The 22,554-nt window shown below is 36.5% G+C and overlaps 1 protein-coding gene across 1 annotated transcript in view; it reads right to left on the bottom strand.

The window, feature by feature from the left end:
- Positions 1-22,554, bottom strand: part of mtss1 (metastasis suppressor 1) — a 65,404-nt gene that overhangs the window by 39,583 nt on the left and 3,267 nt on the right. The window contains exons 2-3 of the mRNA XM_015375070.1: positions 11,563-11,624; positions 9,728-9,801 (exon numbers count right to left, since the gene is read on the bottom strand). Of these exons, the coding sequence (XP_015230556.1) occupies positions 9,728-9,801; positions 11,563-11,624 (136 nt within the window). The remainder of the gene's footprint in view (positions 1-9,727; positions 9,802-11,562; positions 11,625-22,554) is intronic.

Genomic DNA, 22,554 nt, shown 5'->3' with positions numbered 1-22,554 from the left:
TGAGCAACAAATATAGTGAGTTAGAGAGGTCAATTAAGTCGGCCTCGGCAGTTTGCCTCTTCCACTGAGCCTGGTTCTGCTCGAGGTTTCTTCCTGTTAAAAGGGAGTTTTTCCTCTTCACTGTCGCTACAAGCATGCTTATTGCGAGGGATGAGTCGACGCAATCAACTGGTTTTCTTTAGATAGTAAACTTTGTATCAATTTAACTGTATGATCTGGTGAACTTTAAAGTGCCTTAAGATGACATTGGCGCTATAGAAATGAACTGAACTGAAATGAATTGAACTATGAATTAAACCCAAGATATAGAGCATATCTCTAGAAACTAGAAGATCTTAGCTTTCACATGAGACATATCACATGCATGTGGGATTTATAATATTATTTAACTAGCCAATGGCATTTGGGTATGCAATAGGTTTGTGCACAAGCTATAAAAAGGTAAGAGCTACATAAGGGGATAATATTACTATATTTGTTGCAAGAATGTTTCAATTTCTTTAATAGCATCAAAACTTACAAAACTCTCAAGGCTCTGCAAAATTCTGCAAACTGGAGAAAATAAAAATCAGGAAAAGTTAATGATCTCATTTCTGGTTCAGTTAGATTCAAATTGTTTGCTCTTTTTCTACAAGTTACCAACAGTGTGGCTGTTTTTCTGAATCATTAGAATATAAGTTGCTAAATTAGGCCCATGGAATAAAAGCGTTCCTATCCAATGTCATCCATCCATTTTGTCTGTTTTGGTTGCATAAAAAGAGAGTTTGATTATAGTCAATTTATACTGTAGCTACATTTCTAAGATAGACCTGTCAAACTTGTGATTTCCTCCACACCAACTAGAAAACATGCTTCTTCCTAGATAATTACCTTTACCTACACATCCCTGTTCATTATATTTCCTTTACAAAGAAAGGGAGAAAGACCAGACATGTTTGAACATTTAATCCAGCTTTTTCTCATCTAATGACTGTCAGCAGGTAGTGGTACAATGACATGGTCACACAAATGAGTCATTACTATTAAAGGCCGCAGCATGTCAGGGCCCATATTTCTGAACATTACAGAACTCACACAGCAGAGGATATATGAGACGCTTGTAACTTGGCTGACAGGATGAAGAATTTGGAGTTGGAACAGAAGAACAGTCGTTTTGGTTTTACATGAACGCCAACGTCTGACTCCTGCTCACTTCCAACCTCTGACATCATCCAACAACGAAATCCAATATTTCTCCTGAGGTTCGGGTATATACCGGGGAAACTGAGGCAACATTTAGTTTTTCCTCTACATCTTTTGGGGTTATTTGGTTGCTTTAGATGCTGGCGTCTGGTAGCAGGAATTGCTGGAGGGCAAAACCAATTTCAATATTACTAAGATCTAGATGGAAATCTAGCTCTGCAATGCCGAAAACACATTTTTTAGTACAGCAACACATTTTAGACTGCTTTTCTTCTCCCATGCTTGGAATCAATAAACCCTTAATAAATAAATAATACATAGAATCATGCAGAATCTGAAACATATCTTTCCAGAAGTAGAGAATGTATCCAGGAAGTTGCAGTACCTTGATCCTGATTTAGCAGATTTTCTTGCCTTGCTAACCAAAATGTACGCTAACTTCTGCAAAAAAAAACAAAAAAACTTTACAAACACATCTACTCCTCACCAGCCGTGGAAAATCTCGGATGCATACAAATCAGTGGCATCTTCCTGTGAATGTGAAATCTGCTTAGCAAATATTTTCCCTCAGCATATTTTATAAACTGATGCACCATCTGTCCATAAGAAAAAAAAAAACTCAAACTGCGTTTGTGGACAAAGCAGATATGACATCACTCACCTGAAACTGGGATATTGGTAAAATTGATGCCAAAGGAGGCCATCTGTGAGCTGCAGAGGATTCGACCAGATGACACACACACACCCAAGAAAATAAAGACAATGACTGCAGTGGCATCTGCAGGGACTCATATGATGCATCTTAAAACCCAATTCACCAGCATCTCAAAGCAGATACAGTAGATAAACAACAGGTAAGAATTCTGTATCTTTCCCCCTGCTTTGGTAAAAAAAAACAACGTATCTCCTTCATGATTATTAACTGTTCTGTAAACACTTAAAATCCATTTTCTACCTTTTCTTTAAACTGTTATTAAAACACCTTACTGCTGCTCTGAAAACAGGCTAAAGGAAATAAGACCTCTGATGGGCACTTGCTTAAATCCCAGAATTCATCAGGCATGAGTCGGCTACCAGTGTAAGATATACAAATGTTTCTGTTTGAGCTTATGGGTTCAAAACCACTAAACCTTCATACCCTTACTGGTTTCTACAGGGATTTGGAGGCGATGGCCAAGAAAGCATAGAACATGATGTGAAACTAGAGCAGAATATAAAGCTGACAAAAAAAATTTGATTTAAAAACAGATTTTTGTGTGTGAAAGCAGTGAAGGCACCTCATCCATGAGGAGCATCTTTATAGGCCAAAGCTACCGTTTGCTGTCTTTTAAAATGCATGTTGGAAACTCTTGTAACACCAGTTACATTTTAAATATGAGAAAGTCTCACTTTATTTTCCTTACCAACAGCTGACAGGCTACAGGGAAAAAGTTCAATATAATCCTAGTAAACCTTAGGATAACAACTTTTATGGCCAAGTATGCTGAGACTCTGTGGGGATCATCAGAGAGGTTCCATGCTGTTGGACCTCACTGATGATCCTGCAGCTGAATGAGAGAAAATCCCTGCAGCTTTTCTCCACATCTGGTTCAAACACTGAAGCCAGGAAAAGGCAGACTGTAACAGCAGCTGATTTGAAATGAGATCAGAGAAGTTAAGCAGATGGTTGTTTATTCTTAAGATGTTTTGGTTGGGAATGAGATTACTCTTTATTATTTTATTTTCAACAGGAGCCAAATTTTACAGCAGAAATGAAACCCGCAGCAGCTTTCAGTTAGCTTTACATATCCTAGCATCGCCAAAATCAGCAGGACATGCAGCCAGTTTTTCAGTCCAAACACAATACTGCCGATAACATCTCTTCAGGGTTTAGCCCTATAATCCACATTAGTTTTAACAGGTGAAAATGCTGCAACATTTCCAAGCTTTGAATGCAGGCAAAGAATCTGCCTGAGTTCACCGCTGCTGTCAAAGGAGACTAAATGAAAACGAGGTATGAAACTTAATGATTTCCTTTCTAAGTAAATACAGCTATTGTAATGCAGAGCCCAATGCCAGTGTACCAGAACACCTTGTTTCTGTTTGACAAGTGATCCATAAAGCTGAAAGTATTGGATATGTGGTGATTCAGCAAGAACAAATAACATTCTTCCCCATCAGTCAGGAAATCGTCAATAAAAACCTACACCCAAGCATCACTCATGAGACTGACAAGATCTAAAGCATTTTATACATAGAAAATCGGTATGTGGTTGGATTAACTCATCACTTATTACTTAGCCAGAGGTTGGTTTTAACAAACCTTCAATAAATCAATACGTCAATTCTGTAAAAATAAAAAAAGAACCTTTTTTCTTATCATATGCTTAATAATTAAGACATACCTGACCCTACATAAACAAACAGCATGTACTTTAATGGCCTTTTTTAAATGTCATGAATGAGATAAAGGTAAGAGACACAAAGTATGAAGTCATTCATAGATTTCAGGATTTTAAAGCGTCTTTATTTTCTATTGGTTTCAAAACCACGACCTCTGTGAAAAAAAGAAATAGCAGAACATTTTATACTTTGTCATTAAAAAAAGAATCAGTAGGTAAGTCCTTAAAAGAAAACCTGAAATAGATTCAGTAAAAGAAAAGCCTAAATGGCCTCTCATCAGACCTGACCTATGTCTGATGGGCAGAATTAGTTATACTAAATGATAATGTTGGCAAAGTTAGCATACAAACGAGCTAAATGCTACATATAATTTTTAGCGAAATCATACCATATATATCAGCAATATATTTGCACAGAACTGGCAGAATAAAAAAAAGAAAATCTCATGAAATAATATCAGAAAACGCTGAAATGACTTCTACAATATCCATATCATCTATCTTGTCAAGAAATTACGAGGTTTGTTTACAAAGATAGTTTTTAAATGGTATTTTATTAGTCTGTGTAGGATATACATTTTTTATAGCCCTTAATTGCGACAGCCTGATTCGAGCGTAATAGCGATCTTTACAGTCACTACTTTGTCAGCTCTGGGCTGCCGTACCACAAAGATGTCTGCCTACATAAATGAGAGACCTGCTCCAATGAAATTATAAACAGCATTTTCAAAGGGAATAAGATAATAAATAACATCCTTTTGTATAATGCATGACATTTCTGTCAGTAAATAATATACTTTTACTAACATAACGTATTAAATTCAAAGTAACAGCATAGACTGATGACATCCATTTAAGATGGAAAGCCTACATTTTTTATGGAAAATATTAGCCTGCCCACACTAAATAATAAACTTGAAAATACACAACAAATCTAACAAAAGACTATGTACAAAGATAGAAATATGTTGTTAAACAATGTTATTTGATCTCTTTCCTGTTTAAACGACTAAAAACTGACCTGCTTTGTTTACAATTGAGAGATCATCTTGCTCCTTAGATGAGCTTTGTTGGATATTTTTTTAAGAAAACCATTAAACCTTAAACATGGCCAGTTATGCATCTGCAAATTTTTGATTTTTATGCTTCTAGTTTCCTATCAACAACTTAACAGGTTTAAATTGTCCTCATGTTTAGGTTGGCAAAAACAAAAGGCAGGAAAGAAAGCATGTTTTTATTTAGAGGGAGATTTTTCTCAGTATTTTTCTGCATCAAACTGAAAACCATTCTTACACATCAATTTTCTAACAATATAATTAATGTAAATATAAAAGACTGGAGATGTGGTGACAGAAATATAAAGATATCTGTCATCAGCATATCAAAATAGTACAATATTTTCCTTTTTCAAAGTCTAAATAGCAGAATGATTGTATTAAGACTGTTTTAAAAAATCATTGCTATCTCACCTGACTTGCAACAAGTCTAAGAGAGGAGAGAAGTTGCTTGCTGATTATTTGTTTTTCAGGAAAATGAGCTTGCTTTGACTGATGCTGTTTGCATTTACTGGACTCAATGCTTAGTTCACATCCAACACCCAGAATGCATGTGACCAACACACTTAGAGGCGACTTGTAATATGATTCTTAAGATCTTGCAAAAGAACTGAAGTGCTACGATTTAGTCAGAAGTTCATTTACTTCATCTAGTTAAACAGAAGGCGATGCTGCAAGTGTTGCTTGATCTGCTGAATTAAACAATGAACAGATGAATATTTCTTTCAGATTAAAATTCAGTCGACAAAGCTCAAGCCTGACATAAAAGGTTCAAACTGCTTTAATGTGATTGGTTAAGGGCAGCTGGAACAGACACTGACATGGAGGTGCCATGTAAGCCCTATTCATACATTTATAATCATAAAAAAAAGGTTAAAAGAAGGACTGAAATAAAATCTTTTCCTACTAGGAGCCTCTTTCAACAGCTTACAAACTCTATAAAATCCTTTTTTTCTCTAGGTAAGAAATGCAGCTCCTTTAGAGAAATTTCACAAATAAAGCCGGCATGAATAATATGACTGAAATAAATAGTAATCTGTTAGTAGAACCAACTCCTCTGGCATTTAGATGAAAACACAGATCCTGTTTCTGTGGCTCTGATTCAATTCTGCACTGATTTCCATGTTGTTGCCATGAGCACCAAAGCTGGATGGACATGACAGCCAACAGCCTCTCACCCCTCCTCCTCTCACATCCATCCCTCCATTCCCATCACCACACCTCTATCTTTCATCTCTTTGCTTTTTCTCCCTACAGCTCAGCATTCATTCCTCTAAGTGCTTCATATTATCAGCAATTCCATTTCTGAGTTTAAAAATGTCAGACGTTTTTGCGTTATTGGATAATTACTTTGTCTGATCCGAGCTGTTGTCCCTCCCCCACCACCTGACTGTAAATTCTCTAAACCTCGAGGAATGTAATGTTTAAGGTTGACATTGAACAGATGGGGTGCAACCTCTTCAATTCAATAATTCAACACCTCTGTCAGAGCTGGATAACTGTCAGTGAGAGAACAAGATAAAAGCTTATCACAGATCTGTTCAATCCACTGCACAGTTTAGAGCCGTCACTGGTAAACAGATTTATTTCCTTAGCATTTATTGAAACATTACTTAAGGAAGAAAAATGTTAGAAATTTCTTTATAGAGTCTTTCAATGTGAAATATTGAAATTAGGAAGCTCCACTAATGTGTACATGGGTGGACCCAAGATGTAAGGAATGAAAACCACCAAGAGAAAAGACAAATTAGCATTTTGAAGAGCATCCACAGGCAAATTTGGTTCTCCCTCTCAGTGGGTATTTGCATTAACATTCACCCTGATCTTCTCTGTGAAGCGAATACAACAGGAATATTTTACTTTCTGTAAACGACTTTTCAAGGAAACTGTGGGAATTAAGGCTGAATGATTTAGCTAAAAATAAGAATTTAGATTACTTTCAACCAATTGCGATTTTATTGTGATTTTCCTTTGCACCAAGCAGAAGCATGTAGATGTTTAACTCCAGGGTTTCTGTTATTTCATGACCTTGAAAGCTTGATTGTCCAGAGTCCCTTTTTGCAGGATTTTACTGTGACCTTTGCTCGAAAAAGCTTTTATGTCAATCATGCATGGATCTGTGTGCTAGCTGTAACCCCCTCTTCACTTCCATGCGCCTGCAAACCACTTTAAGTGTATTACCACCACCTAAAGGGTTCGAGGGAGAAACTTTAATGTCTTTCTCTTGTTAAATCTCACGTGACTAAAACCGAGTGCCTCTGCTATTTCAGAAATGTGCGTTGCTAAATCGCGATTTTATTGCATGGGCAATTAACTGTACTGAATTTGTTTTCATTTGCTACCGAGTTCAAGGGAATTTTGATAGAAGTCTTTAAAATTACACATTTATCATTATCATAGAAACTTGCAATTCTGACTAGTTTTATAAAGACGCCCCAGATAATAGTGCAGCATGGAGCATCCTCAACCAACCACTGCTGCTCAGTAAAGGCAGTTGACTAAATTACTACAGCGCTATTTTCCTTGCTTATAATAAACAAAGATTTGGCAGTTTGGGAATATTTCTTGTTGCGAAAAAGCAGAGAATTACGTTGTGAAGAGTAAAAGCAGCATGAACCATCAATCTTATTATAAAACAGTTTTAAAATATGGTCTACAACAGTATAGTAGCCTGACTAGATACAGTAACCAGCCTATATTAGCCTCCCTGCACTGTGTTTGGACCTACGCTACAAAATGCAGTAAGACTTTTAAATACTGCACAACCGTTTTATTTTTATTTCAGTTTGGGGCTGAAGCAATTGATCTGATTAATCGTGATTAATCGATTATTGAAATAATCTTCAACTATCTTATTAATGGATTAAACGTTAACTGCAGTAGAGAGACTCTAGAACATTAGTTGACAGAGCAACCCATTTAGAGCACTTATTATATGTAAATTCCAAAAGAAAGTTTAAACATTTTTTTATTTAAGATTTAGGAAAAAAAATGTCTGTCAATGTGCTCTATCCAAGATCCTCAAGTGGAAAGTTTTAGTTTCACCTGGTTAAATTTAGTTAAAAAATGTTCTTTAAGGAATCTTTGGCTACCAGATTATTAGTCGATTGATTAAAAAAATTATCAGCAGAATAATCGATTTGCAAAATAATCTTTAGTTGCAGCCCTACTTTAGTTTACATATTATGCTTATTAGTACAATAGTACAGAAATCATTGCAAAGCACTTTACAAAACCAAAGGATATAACTTATATGCAGAAATATTGCCAATTCGGTTTAGTTATGCAGGTTAAAAGTCAACAGATACATACTGCAGATATTCCACATAGCTGTATCTTTAGCCATGCAATCTAAACTCTAATTATTGCTGCAGCAAAAACGAAGATGCAAGAAGTTTGACGTGTGGCTTCAAAAACCTCCAACTATCCTAACAGTTGCTGAAAGAAGCCAATAATTTGACACACTGCTGCAGGTGAAACAGCTACTGAGCAACACAAACGCACACAAAGTCAATTACAGAGCAGCTGTGACCCAGAGCCGCAGGATCATCATGACAGTGACTGATTGTTTCCTGGGCTACTGTTGTCACTGTGACAGCGAGTCGCCTCGACAGGAAGTTGACCTACATGCAGCACTGTGAACAACCCATAAGCACACAAATACACACAGAGTCAACTTGGAGCAGAAGCTCCACTGGGGGAAAAGAGAAATCCATGATAAATCAGAGCTTCCTGTTAAAAAAAACAAAAAAAAGATAAAGGAATCACACCCATATGTGCTACAAAGCTTCCTGCTTCCTTTAATGATCCAGGAAGTGACCTGTAAAGATTTTTTACAATCTACCGATAGGAGGAAGAGCGGCTTTTTATTTGTCAATAGTGGAAGAGGACAAATCAATGGAAAACCGCTTCAGGAGAACAGCAGCAAACAGTGGCGCCGGTCGAATTAGATACAAACCATCAGATATCTTCACTGTAAGACTATGAAAGATTTTCTCATTGCATAGGCTGTGTTCTAATTATTAGTTTAGCTAATTCTCTTCTGATACCACCTCTCTAAAAGCAGCAGATAGTGTCCCAATAAAAGCATCAATTACCACAGCTAGGAGTGGGAAAGGTTTGATTTAAAGCATGCATAATTATTCGTTTTTTATGCATCTTTAGCCTTGGAAACTTAACTGTGTTGAATTATTAGCATAGATGGGATCAAACAGAACTAAAGATGATCTGCATTGATTCTACCAGCAGTGCAATTATTACTTACAGTATTACTCAATAATCAGTGATCAGATGTTCAAGTCATCAAAAAGAAACAAACTTTGAATTTCAGGGCTTTTGTGCAGATTTTACCCTCAGAGAGTTTTGTTTATATTCTGAAACTGGACTGTGGGCCAACTATGCTTTAGCTCTACCCATGCTGGCAACAGTAATACCAGCTGTGTGTGTGTTTTTGTACCTTTTAGTCAGCAAAAATGTTTGTTTTTTTCCCCTACGTGTGCTTTTTCCCTGTCTTGCTTCCTGTATGAAGCCCCGGGACAGATTTCACCTTCTGGTCTCTTATGGTGATCTTTTTTTAAGCTATTTAATATTTTCTATACTATGATCAATTGCAAAAACACAAACATTTTAGATAAATTAAAACTTTGTATTTCCATTATTTCCATGAATATAACCTATTTTCTATTACTTTAACAAAGTTGCTGGTCAGTTTTCTATGTTTTAAGCTGTTTTAATTGTACAAATGATTAAAAACTGGTGGGTTTTAGACCAGAAAGTATTGAACCTGCTGTTTGAGGCAGTCTGCAGCCAATAAGCAAACCTTGATCTTAAACGGAGAATGAAAGAAACATCAATCTGTGACTGGCAGCCAAATAACCTATGCTTCAAGCATGGCTTAAGATCAATTCTAACAGCTTTACATGCTGTTCAAAGGTCCAGAAAATTTCCAATGAAATCATCCAAAAGGGACACATTCAAAGCTTATAATAACCAACCAAACAGTGAACTGTTCTGTGTAGTGATTTTGTTTTGGGAATTGCTTGAGGCATAATCAGAACCCATTCTGCAAAAACAACAATGTTTTTATTTATTTTATTTTATCACTCTTACCTCGACTGTTGGTTGCCAGATCGGCCACTTTCTGGAAGGCGTCCAGGAAGGCGGCGACTGCGACAACCGTCGTCCTTGGAGAAACAACAGAGATGGCATTACTTTAAAAACACAGACAAATAAATACAAAATCTGTGAAAAGCACAGGTTTTATGTTAAAAATTATGCTTAATAAATTTGACAGAATTCCTTTAACTTTGTATGAGTGTATATGAATAGAAGTGTAGCTTTTATCCTTTTTGTAGACTTGCAGAAATCTGTACTGCTCTCAGGTTCAATATTGTGTTTGTTTTAGTTCAACATGTCAAACATTTTATGCAGAAATGTGCTTTATGTCGTTTGACAGGGATTGCAGTTTTGAAAGCATGAAAAAAAACATGAGGGCACTGAATCATCGGCTCAATATGACTGCAGAGAACAAGTGATCAATTTTGTATGTGTCCTGCAGCAGAATATAACTAAAAGTTCCAGGACTTATGGACTGGAGATGGCTGATCCTGATCCAAAAATGGCAGAAATGTATAATTTTGTACAAAAAAAAAAGTAATTTAAAAATTAATACCAAATCAATGCCTGCTTTTTATTGTTTTCTTCAGTCTACATCAAAACAAACAACTGTTCAGATGTTGAGTCTCAGTCCTACCAATAATCCCTTCATGTTTGGATCACTCATCTCTGCCATCTTCAGAAGGTAAACTGTCCTGTCTGTCTGTGTGTGAGTGGTCACATGGCCTCGCTGCAGGGCAGGAAGGACTGCACAGTTAAATGGTTGGATGGCCATGAAAGGAAATCTGTGTGCGATAGCATTTCCCATTTCAAAGTAGTGTTTAAGTGCAGGTTTGTTTTGCAGTTTGCCTGCATGTGCATTAGTTAGCAGCTGAGCATCAGCAGTAGGTCTCTGCTTGGTGTATGAACCTGAGCACACGTGTGTTAAATGCAGCAAGCTAGAGTGTCAGGAATATGGCGAACAGGAGCTGAGCCTGACATTTAAACACTTAATGAGGCGCACTGATTGGATTTTAATGAGCTGAGGTTATAAACACCTGCAGGATGCCATAATCTGGGCTCAAGCTGTGCAACCCTGAAACATCAGCATTTAGTGACAATGAGTAAACCGTAAACCAAACAAAAGTTGAACTTTTTAGTAGGTGTCTCTTGCATCACGTCTGTATTGACAATAGTTAAAGCATAACAAATGGTAGAGTTTTTTCCCTTCTTAGCACTCTATTTCTCTAATAAATAATACTGACATCAGGAATAATGGTAGCATAGTGATGGGATGTTTTTCTTCTTTTTTGCCTTTTCTGTGCTTGGATCTCCAGAGCATAAACATATCCACCTCTAAAAGGCACTGAAAATAGCTCTGATTCTGGCCTAGTCAAAGTCCTGACTTTGATCCTATTTACAGGTTTTGGCATTACCATGAAAAAAAAAGCTCACCTATGATTGATACCCTCTATTATCTTGCATTCGGTTCCACTGATTTGAAATTAAAAAGAAAATGCCCACAGGGATGCAACTGACTCATTGTGGGCTATTATAAACCGTTTATATCAATTGCTGATGGCAAAACCAGTTATGAGATTTTGGGTCAATTACCATTTAAACATGGCTAAGTGGTTTGGATGTCATTTTCCAATAATACATGCATTTATCTGAAAGCTAACCTGGGTGAAACCCAGGTTACAATCTTCTACTAAAATCTGACTCATCTGAAATTCGTTCATAAAAATGGAAATACATAAATATGCCAAAAATTTACAATAATACCAACAGTTTAGTTCCATGCAAAACTCAAGGAATATACCAACAGAGTGATTATGTGAAGAAGTTACCTTAGTTGTGTTTGCAGCTTTGTGGCTTTGCTGATGAAGTCGTCCCAGACGGGGTAACTGCCCTAAAGACAAGAAAGAAAAAGAGATGACGGGATATATGCATCCATACCTACATAATGGACTTTCAGTAAACTCCGACAAGCTTGAACACAGTATAAGCTTTAGAGGATCCTACATTTAATAGTTCAGCATCAAAAAGGGGCCAGATGACTGATAAACCACACTGTTGAAACAGGCACACAGTTTGTTTTATACCATTTTATTCCTTAAAACTATTCTTTTATGCATTTAGCAATAATCAGATTATTGCCTCTAGTAAAAAGTTTAATGAGGCATAACTTGTCTGACCTCGACAGAAAGCCTAAACAGAGAAAAGTTGGATCTCAGTCAGACAGGACAGCAGACAAATCAAAGGATCGATCCATATGCCCCACCCACAGCAGCCTGTGCAGAAAAGGGCCAAACAAGCCCCTCTGGGCATGCAAATCCAGCCCATGTCCATGTCCACGGACTACGATTAATATGAGAAAGACATGTGGAGCAAGAGAGCAAATGCTGCAATGCGGTGCTGCTCGATATGTGCTTGGTGAGGCTACACTGAAAGAAATGCTTTGACACTGCAGCCAAACACACAGAGACGCGAGGAAGTAGGGGATCCTTCTAATGTCAGCGGGAGTCACAGCATGCCAACCAAGAGGGCGGGGCTTTCAACCCTCTTTTTTTCACTGCATCAAAAGACCTGAGGAATCTCTGCTTACAGGATTATGTTGAACACAATCAACTTTCAACAGATTTGGTTTCAATAATAAATAAAAAAAAAAGACTTATGAATGGCTTTAAATAATGGCAACCAATCAGACTAAATATTCTAGAAATCATTCAAGTACAATTTGAAGATTGGTAATGAGCCATTTTAGATGAATATCTGTGAACTTCTCTATAAAAGTACCCCCACCTAAAGTAGAGTAGCATCGTATTGCTCTGTGCAGAAATGTGAATGCATCTTTAGAGCAGTTAAACGCCAACCGATGGCTACACAGATCTATATTAGATAATATAAAACTCAAACTGAAAAAGCTCAGATTCACGGCATTGGGAAATATTCCCAATGATATTACAGATATGAAGTTTCACAAGAAAAAGTACAATTTCTTAAGGTTTTCTCAACCTAAACTCACAAATGGTAGGCTGGTTGAAACTGTAGGATGAATCAAACTTGCCTGGTCAGGTCCAATTTAACCTCCCAGTCTAAATTTAAGATCTTTAAGATAGGTCTTTATTTTCTCTCCACCTCACTGTGGGGTGGAACAAAGAAATTGGTCCACTGACTCGTTTAAGGTGCATTGACAAAAATCAAATACTAAATACAGGATTAAACAATTTATTAACAAATAAAAATGATTGCACTGTGAAGTCCAATTTAGGATCATATACTGGACACTTCACAGCACCAAGCTTAGCAGCTCCATCTTAAATGTGTGAAAAGTCATGTAAATAAAACCCATCTGTATGACGGATCCATTGATGTTCCCTCCAAATGATCTCTAATGAAAGATCAATGAAGGGTCAATTATCTGAGGTAAACAAAATAAATACAAATCTTCTTCACGCAATGTTATTTCTTAACATCTCCCTGCATATGTGGGCCTTCTTTCCTTTCATGAGAGGAACCCATATACTTCACTCAGTCTTGTTGAGATAAGTCACTAGATAAGAGAGCAGAAAGATCTCCCTTATGGTGGTCCCACAGTTCAACAAAATGAGATCTATATGGCTAATTTCAAAAACCTGGGGTGAGTTTAGAGAAAATAATGCAGAAACTGTCTGGAACCTGTAATGTATTTGATTTAATCTAGAAACATGTATGAACTCTTCTAGTAGAGATACAAAATTATGGGACAAAATTTCCAATTAAAATAACTTAAAATGTTTTTCTTTTTTAGTTGAGTAAATCTGATGCTTATTTCTTTATTCAGTTTCAGTTTTGTTTTTTTTTTTTTAAGATTGTGAAAAAAGCATTGAATTTCTGGCTCATTAAGCAAGAAGCCAACAAGGAGCTATGAGAGGAAATATCATTTTTTAAAGCAATTCAATGTTCTTCCAGTCCAATAAATGCTGCTTTTCTAAGTTCTATGAATAGTTGCTTAAAGAAACCCCCAAATAAAAACAAAAATGAAACCATGATTCCAATCTGACCAAAAAAAATCTTTATTTTTTTTTTATTTTTCCCATAGTGTGTTAGCTTTAGTTCCAATTAGGGCACATAATCGATAAACCCATTAATCTAATTTTCTTTTTAAGAACATTTAATAAAAAAAACTTTAACTTTAGTTTATTCTTTGTCAGTATTTAATAACATAACTCAGGTCTCTTAAGTTATTTTTCTTTAAAACAATTCTGTTATGGTTAAAAAAGTTGGTTAAATGAAGATTTAATTCGAAGTCTGTGTTTGTGTTCTTTATTAAAATTAAATCATTTAGCAATATCATAAAAAGTCCAGGCAGAGCTGCACATAAAATATGGTTTCAAATCTTTTCAATAATTATCGATATCGATCAATATGCATTCTTTTTTTATCGATAAGCTTTTTTTACTATATCGCCCAGCCCTAGGGTGGATATTCGGACACAGTAAGTTTTTATAAACTATGAGAACAGCAACTTTTAAACAGAGTGTGCACAAGGAAAAATGGGCTTGTGCATGATCTCACACGCGTTTAACCCTGTAATGCCAAATGTATCATATTTGATACATACGGTTTCTGAAATGTTTTGCGTCTGACACCTTTTGCATAATTTAATGGTAAAAACTTTGCTCAAAATCCTATTGTACACAATCAGATATACCTGATAACAGAGGGCAGAAGACTACACAAAAAATAATCTTGACTTATCGCATAGTAATAAATTATTAATATCAAAAATGTATTTCTATTTTTTCTTTTTACATATTTTGTTAAAAGGCCAAATAAGGATTTCAAACCAAAAAAAGGTAATTTTCTGTTTTGTTTTATTCTTGGATCGGGCTTTAAAGGGTTAATAGGCGTTCCCTTCTCGGGAGCAGGTACAGGGTTGTGCATGTGTATTTTTTTTAAAGTGGAGAGGGCTGGTCTTTTAAAAAAGAAAAAGAAAAAAGAATAACAAATTGCAAAAATCCTTCTCTATACCTTTAAGGGAGATAAAAAAAATAAAATAACAATCTGACTTTTTAACCCCAAACTTGTTCCAATACAGAAAAACACCAAAATAGTGTAAAACTAAACAGCCTCAGACATAACAGCCAATCCTTGTTATAGATCAGTCCTTTTTTAAAAGATATTTTGCAATAAATACATAAATATAGGGATTAAACTTTATAAATTCTGAATTAGTTTAATCAGCATCTATTATCGGTAAGCTCACGATTACTGATATTTTTACAGCTTACTAAACATGAGTGACAGACTCAAAGCTAATCATTAGCTATTCATTAGCTGAGCCTTTGAACATCAGGTTTTCATTCTACCTGACTGCACTGATGAGACCAGGGTTCAACATTTTGGATGCAGGTTGAGTTACAATTTACTGCATCTTAGACGACACACAATTTTCCATTTCAAAGACAATAACACCTTCATTAAGGAACAGAAAAATGACCCAGTGGGAGCAGAACAGATTAGAAAATGTTTTGTATCTTATATGAAAAGCAAGCTTTAATTAAATGAAGTGTATGGAGGGGGTGTGGGGGGTCTCTTTTAGCTGCATTCAATGACCACCACCTCTACCCGCTGCATCATCCTCCTCACAGTTTCTCTATCCAATGGTGCAGCTGGGTGTGTTCAGCCTCTCGTTTGTGAGAGTGATGCCTGGCGTCATTGCCTGGTTACCGTTGCCATGGCAAAGATCCTGCTGCAGAGGGGATTCAGATAGAGAAGGGGTTTTTTTGGGGAGGGGAGAACCTCACGTGCATTTAGCCTCATCCAAAAACACATTCCCTCTCCTTCTGTTTCATCAGTTTGTTTTCGTTCATCTGACTCGCCATTTTAATGTGAATTACTCTCTTATTTTAGCAGCCTTTTTTCCCGTACACACCCACCTTCAATTTGTCAAAGGCACTGCCACTGGCATTCCTTCTTCCGGCTCATTAATCAAACCTTCTCTATTGCTCTCCATATTATACATGTATATATAGCCACATCTCATTACATCCTCTCTTTGGTCTCACTCTCTTTGAAATGCACACAGAAGAGGTGGCAAAGTCTCCGTCATTGCATCCATCAGTCAAAGAGGACATAAATTGTCACCGTGGTAACAACCAGAGGCAGTAGAAGCAGCCTGCTGGTCCTTCAGGAATGAACTGATCCATTTGTATAGCCCTGTGAGTAACTGGACAAGCTTAAAAATGGCAAAATCCTTTGTTGTTGTTGTTGTTTTTTTTTTGCTTGTTCCATTCAGAGTTTATCTTTATTGCTAATTTTGAAAAAAAAAAAGGGAAAAAAAAGAGTCGGAAAATTCTAGGCTTGTTTTAATTTGTAAAAATCTTTTGTTTTACTAAAGGAAAAAATGTATGAGGGCACAGCAATTTATGTGTGTTAATATACAGTAATTATACGTCTGTTTTTTGGAATTTTGATTGCTGCACACGAAGTAACAGAACAAAGATTCAAGAAATGTGAAGAGACTGCCTTTAGGCATTTCTTTAAAATCTTTCACATTTCACAAAATATATTTTGATGATCATTTCTATAAGAATGCAAAATGATAATTCTATTTAAATGCGATTTTGGAGATCTTATCACTTTGATTTAGTTTAAAGGGGAATCCCTCAAATTAAACTGCAAATGCTCAGAGAAATTGTTGTCAAAGTTGCTGGAAGCCAAATCAGTGGAGAAAGAGTTACAGCCAGTACTGTTCCACCAGCTTTAAAAAAATAAGTTACATCAAAATGATCACCTGTCTGTCAGTCATTGAATTTGATCAGATTAATGCATATTTTGTATCCAAACAAGCCATCTAAGTGCCTACATGTACAATAATGGTATTATCCAGGGATAAATACAATAATATGGACACCAACTCACACAAAGTGCAGAAACAGGGGGAGCTTCTATTAAGAATTACATATAAAGCACAAGGAGAAAAAAACCCCCAAACATTTCCAGGTTTAAAAGCAGATTTTAGGCTCAGAGTAAAGCAGCTCACAGTATAAGAGGATGAGCTGCTTTCTCCTTTGGGGACAAGCTTGCAGATCAGTTCCACTTAAATGGATCATCAGTAATGTGTCTGCTTCATTTTAACCAGCACAACAACGTGTAGATGATTAACTGCTCATTGCTAGACACATTCACATTTGCAAAGGACGTAAAACCGTTTGGGTTTACATCACACCGAGAAGAGCAACTCCAACCTGCAAGAAAATATGGAAGTGAAGCTCTGAATGCAGCAAAAGGAAACCACCCGAAACATCCCATGCACGCGGTTAAATGAAAATGAGGGTAGGAGGTCAGACGATGCGCGCAGCAGAGTAAAACAGGGAAGCTGACAACCTGATGGCTGCATCTGAACGGGTTCAACACCATTTTATTGACTTAATTATAATATTTTCAGGCAATTATTCAGGCAGTTATTAATATTCTGCCATTTATTTTTTCCCAAAGCTCCTGCCTGCTGGGGGAAGATCCCACTGGTACCGAGAAAGAACCAGTTTGCTTTTCCATTGCCACAGAACCAGGCTGGGGCCACGTTGTCCTAAATGTCTCATCCATTTTATTCTACTCATGCTGATTTTGCCCAGTTTCTTTCTTAGTCGGTTAAATAACATGCTGCTGTCATTTTGCAAATCTCTGATTGCTGCTATTTTTAAATACACATTAGTGTAAAAATGTCCATAGCTGTATATTGATCATTGATTCCCCAGGTTCACAGTTTTTATATTGTTAAAACACTTTACAGTACAGTATTTTTTTATGTTATTCTTATACATTTTTCTAAGGTCCCCATTTGTGTGACCATTTTTTCTATAATCTTTTTGCTGCTGTAAACACCAGAATTTCCCCATTGTGGGACAATAAAGGGATTTCTATTCTATTCTATTCTATTTTGCATGGAAGCAGTTTAACTAAGCAAATCATATTTATTCCTGAATCCCTGCAAACAGATGGCCTAACATGACCACCATGTTGAATCCAATTGAAACAACTGGTGATTTTAAACACTCCCTTTATATTCCACATATGCAGCACTGGAAATGTAGACTAAAAAAACTTTTAGTCTATTAACAGTATGGGACATAATTAAAACTGATAAATAATGATCTATGTTGGAGAGCACATTCTGAGGCAGATTATTTAACCTTTAACAATTGTTAAAGCTTTTTTTTTTTAATCTAATTTTGATATATTAAAACTAAACCAATTTTTATAATAGAAGCTCACAGTGTTTGGATTGGCTACCGTTTTCCATGGGCCAACTTTCAGCTCCTTATGAAGCTCAAGTTCTTCCCCTGGACCAGCAGCAAACTGTTAAAGAGTTAACCCCAGATTTCCAGAGCTGTAATCCTCTGAGGTAAATTGGCAACAGTTCAATAAAGCTAGTTTACTGTTGACAAATTAGTGTCAGCACTAATTCTTTTTCCCAGAAGCTTTAGCAGGGATAAACAAATTCTTTCTTGGCACCAAATACTTGCTGGTCCTGAGAAGAGAAACGTTTGCTTTTTTTTTTTTTTAAATCAAAGGTCGGCTAATTTTTAACAACTAGATTCTTGTCGCCATCAAGCAATCGCAGATTAGTTTTGCTTCTGAACAGCCTAATCAAATAAATAAAAAAGTTATATAATGAGGTCAGCATTTCAACTTAGCTGTATTTGTTTTATTTTTCAGATCACGTTATAGTGGAATTTCACTGCACTCCATGGAACTTCTCTTATAACCGACGTCTTGAGCTGATTTTAGAAGCACCGTCTCACACTATAAACCGTCTACTATAAACATGGCTTCGCATATCACCAGCTGTTATTTATAAATCCCATTTGACACAGTGAGTACGAGCGCTTAGAAACACTGGTCTGAGATCAGATGTTCAAAGACTCGGTAAAACTGATTAATAATGAAAATATCAACCGGATTGTTTGCAGGAAAAATATGAAAATGGTTTGCTTTGCTGTTTTTGTTTAAAATATTCCTCCTTAGAAACCCAAAAATGTTTTTAGTGAAGTTGGGAAATTGCTGCAAGCTGCCTTTTTTTTGGGCTATAAAAATTTGCACACTGCTTCTTTCCTGCATTATTTCTTCCTGTAACCAATTAGGAGCAGGCTGTTAAACCAGCTTCTTTTACCATTTTCAATCCAGTTATGCAAAAATCACTAAAATGCCCCTAAAAACATTCATATTGCTGTGAACTTTTGACTTTAGTAAAGACCTCTGGGAAGCAGATAATTGCTTTTGTTGGTTAAGGTTTGTTAAATCAAGGTAAACAACAAGCACCTCATCTTAGATTACTGACAAACACAAACTCTTAACTTGCCTCATTAACCCAATGCTTGTGGCGTTTCCTGGATGTTTTCCTTTAATTCAACTAATGTGTGGCGGGACGAATGAAAACAGGACGCTAATGCATTCTGAAGACAATTAGTAGCAGCCTGCAGTCTCCTCCACAGTGACACAAAAACAGATTGCACCACCCACACACTCCCGTCAGAGGAGAACCTGTCAGTGAGTCTTAAACATCAGGCGTTTAGCCTAAAATGAAATTCCTCTGAGACAATTCAGACAGCAATTCATAATGACAAGTCTTTTGGTCAATGGTAGATTCATTTTGGCATTTTTAAGCTAAAACATTAATTATGCATTATATAGCTTTATAAATGCACAGCTTGTTATGGCACACGGGACGTGCTGCTCTCAAAGCAAAGCAGATATAAGCTAAACCTATAAGAAAGATGACTGAATAACTCTCCAGCTAAAGTTATAAAGTGATTAAAGAGGCAGGATTCAAGGATCTGGTTTGTAAAAAGTGAGGGAATTAGCTTGAATGAGCCTTCAGAGATGACTCCCATTATGGCAGGCAGGAACATCGATTCTGCACTCCTTCTTGGCCTTTATTTGTCAACAAATAAAAAAATGCAGTACTCTGCCTAATGAAATAAATTTCCCAGAGCTTATCGTCTTCAAGATATAACATAGTTAGGTCTAAAAGTATGCATTCCCCTTTAAGTTTAGTACTTAAGGTAATATTTTTCGGTCCGATTCCTCTGACTGGAAGTTATATAAATACTTTAGAGAGCTAAAGATGAGGCTGATGACACACAGACCTTCCAACTTCAGAGATTTTAACTCATTGTTAAATGATCAGAATACCAGCAGAAGTCTGCAGAAAGCTCTGCAATCATATAGAGGGTATGATAATATATGCCAAAAGGTTTTCAGTTGCTTATTGAAACGGTTCTAAATAATTACCAGCATACCACTTTTTCTTCATAAAAAAAAACGTATATAAAGTTTACATTTTTTATAAACTCTTTATAAACTTTTATGATCCTTTGTGAGGCTGACGAATCCTGTCAGAAACCGAGGTCCAATTTTGAATCTATATCTGCCAGAAGTGAGAATAATTCTGAGCTTCGATGTCATTTAGAAAAAGCAAATGTAGCAAAGCTTGCCAAGAAGAGGAATACTTATAAGAAAAAAAAATGCTGAGTCAAGAAGCTGGGTCTTTATTTATATATTTACAACACCACTTAGGTGATATAATGGGCATATGTGCAGCAGGAAGCAGTTATTAATGGGAGGCAAAATGATTAGAGTACCCAACACAATTAATATATTAAAAAAACTGACATGATGGGTTCTTCAGCAGCACATAGGTTAGGATGTCAAATTTAAAAAAGAAAATGTTGATAGATTTTCATATAAGACATTGGCTAGGGGGATCAGCAGAAAAAAACAGAGCATCCTTTCAATGGGAACCATGTGGTGCACTGTGACTGTCACAGAATAAACAAGCAGCTGCAGTCAAAGCTTTCCTTTAACTGATTCAGATCCCAGATCAAAATCCACCCAAAAAGCTACACAGAATGGTTATTTCTAAACAATGGCATGGAGGTAAGTTATAGACTAAATATAACAAAAACACAGTAGAGGGTTTGGATTTTGTTCACCCTCATCCTCTAGTAATGACATGAAGCAGCGAGGTGGGATCAGGCATTTGGTCCGTTTCTGTATCTAGAAATCGGTCTAGGCTGTAATAATTGATAAATACATTACATTATGTGATGCAGCACTCCATCACCATCTATCCTTATTCATTTATTTTTAGATTTTTTTGTCAGGGGTCTTTTTTGGTTCCCCCTTTTTTAGCCTTTATTTATTAGCAGCTTGGCAGGGAGGGAGAGAGAGGCAGATGACAAGCTTTAAATGGCCTGAGGTCAAGAATCAAAGCCAGAACAGCTGCATAGGAGACTATATCCTCTATAAAAAGTGCAACCACTCACCTCCCAATATTTTTGTTCTACAAAGCTTAGTTTGGGTTGATTAGAAATTAGATGCATTGGTGCATAACTGTTAATAATTGTGATCCATTTTGTGTTGGTTTTTAAAACTACCTGTTTTTTGTTTTTTTTAGAATTGATTTTAAGATTTTGTTTGTGTTCAGAGCTTTTAGAGCTTATGGGATGGTTCCTCAATACATTAAAAACCTCCAGATTCACTCTCCAGGACGTACTCTGAGTGTCTGAGGACCATCTTCAGTTAATAGTGCCTCCGATGAGGCTTGAAAGCAGAGGGGACAGAGCCGTTCCTGTAGTTGCCCCATCATATACGAACAGCCTCCACAGTGGACTGTTTTAAGTCTCGTGTTAAGACCCACTTTTACTCTTTGGCTTTTAACACTACATAATTGTGTATCCTCTTTGTCCTTTTATCTATCTATTCATGCTGCTTTTTGTGCGTCTTTGTTGTATCTATATAAATAATGTGGATTGGATTACCAACCTGGAACACCTAATGTTCAATGTTAGTTTCATTTAGCTGTTAAATCAAAAGCACGGTTACATTATTAAACTTACATTACCTATTTTGATAGAAAAAAAAAATGGAATCAAAAGCTCTGACATCTGAAAACAGAAGAAAAACAGTTTATTTTTTATCAGAATGAGATCAATAGAATCTTTGAACAAGCAGCTTTAACAGTACATCAGTGGAAATTACCTGACTGATTCAGTCTTGAACAAAATTAAACAGGCTTCAGAGAAAGTAAAACTTTACACAGTCTTACATGCCAAGATGACTTATAATTTTTATACAAATGATTCACAGCTGACTAGAAATCCCAAATAAATAAATAAATAATATCAGCCTATGCTGGTTCAGGTCAGAAGACTTGTTTCATTCACTTTAATGTGCAGATATGAAGGAAAGCTGCAAGTCAGTTTTGAGCTCAACGAAAACCTGTTTTCATTACTTTGAAACTGTTTGTCCTTCATCCAGAACCTCTTTTAACCCTTTATAAGTTACATGGAAAAGACAAACAGCTGGCCCCTTTGAGCAGAAGATTGAGCAGAGGAGGGAAAGAATGAGCAGAGGAGGGAGTGATGTGTACTACAAACAAATGTAAAAAAAAAAAAAAATGCAACATGAGAAGCATAAAGGGTGTGGCAGAGAGCTCTCCACCTCCTTCACAGAAACTACAGCACCACTTGTTACAAACCACCTGTTTGTAACCATAGAAACCCAAGAACAGGTGTATCTGTCATACAACGTTCCAGCTTATCAACCAACATGTGGAGGAAAACTGCCTTAAAGTCGTAGGGAAGCGGCTGATCCAATGGTTGCATTTCCAAATTCTCCCGAGTGGTGCCCGACTTTACAAGAGTGAAAAAAGTGAATGCCATTGGTCAATTATCAAGGGGGCGGGACTGTTGTGGCGGAAGGTTTGCAAGCAGTTTGGTTGTGGCCGGTGTCTTGGAAGCATGTTGCTAAACAGTTAGCAACTTAGTGCTAGTAGGTTCCCAATGGGAATT

Source organism: Cyprinodon variegatus, unplaced genomic scaffold, assembly GCF_000732505.1.
Source record: "Cyprinodon variegatus isolate N-32 unplaced genomic scaffold, C_variegatus-1.0 Scaffold112, whole genome shotgun sequence".
Lineage (NCBI taxonomy): Eukaryota > Metazoa > Chordata > Actinopteri > Cyprinodontiformes > Cyprinodontidae > Cyprinodon > Cyprinodon variegatus.
The sequence above is the reverse complement of the archived record's forward strand: the minus strand, read 5'-3'. Positions and strand labels throughout refer to the sequence as shown.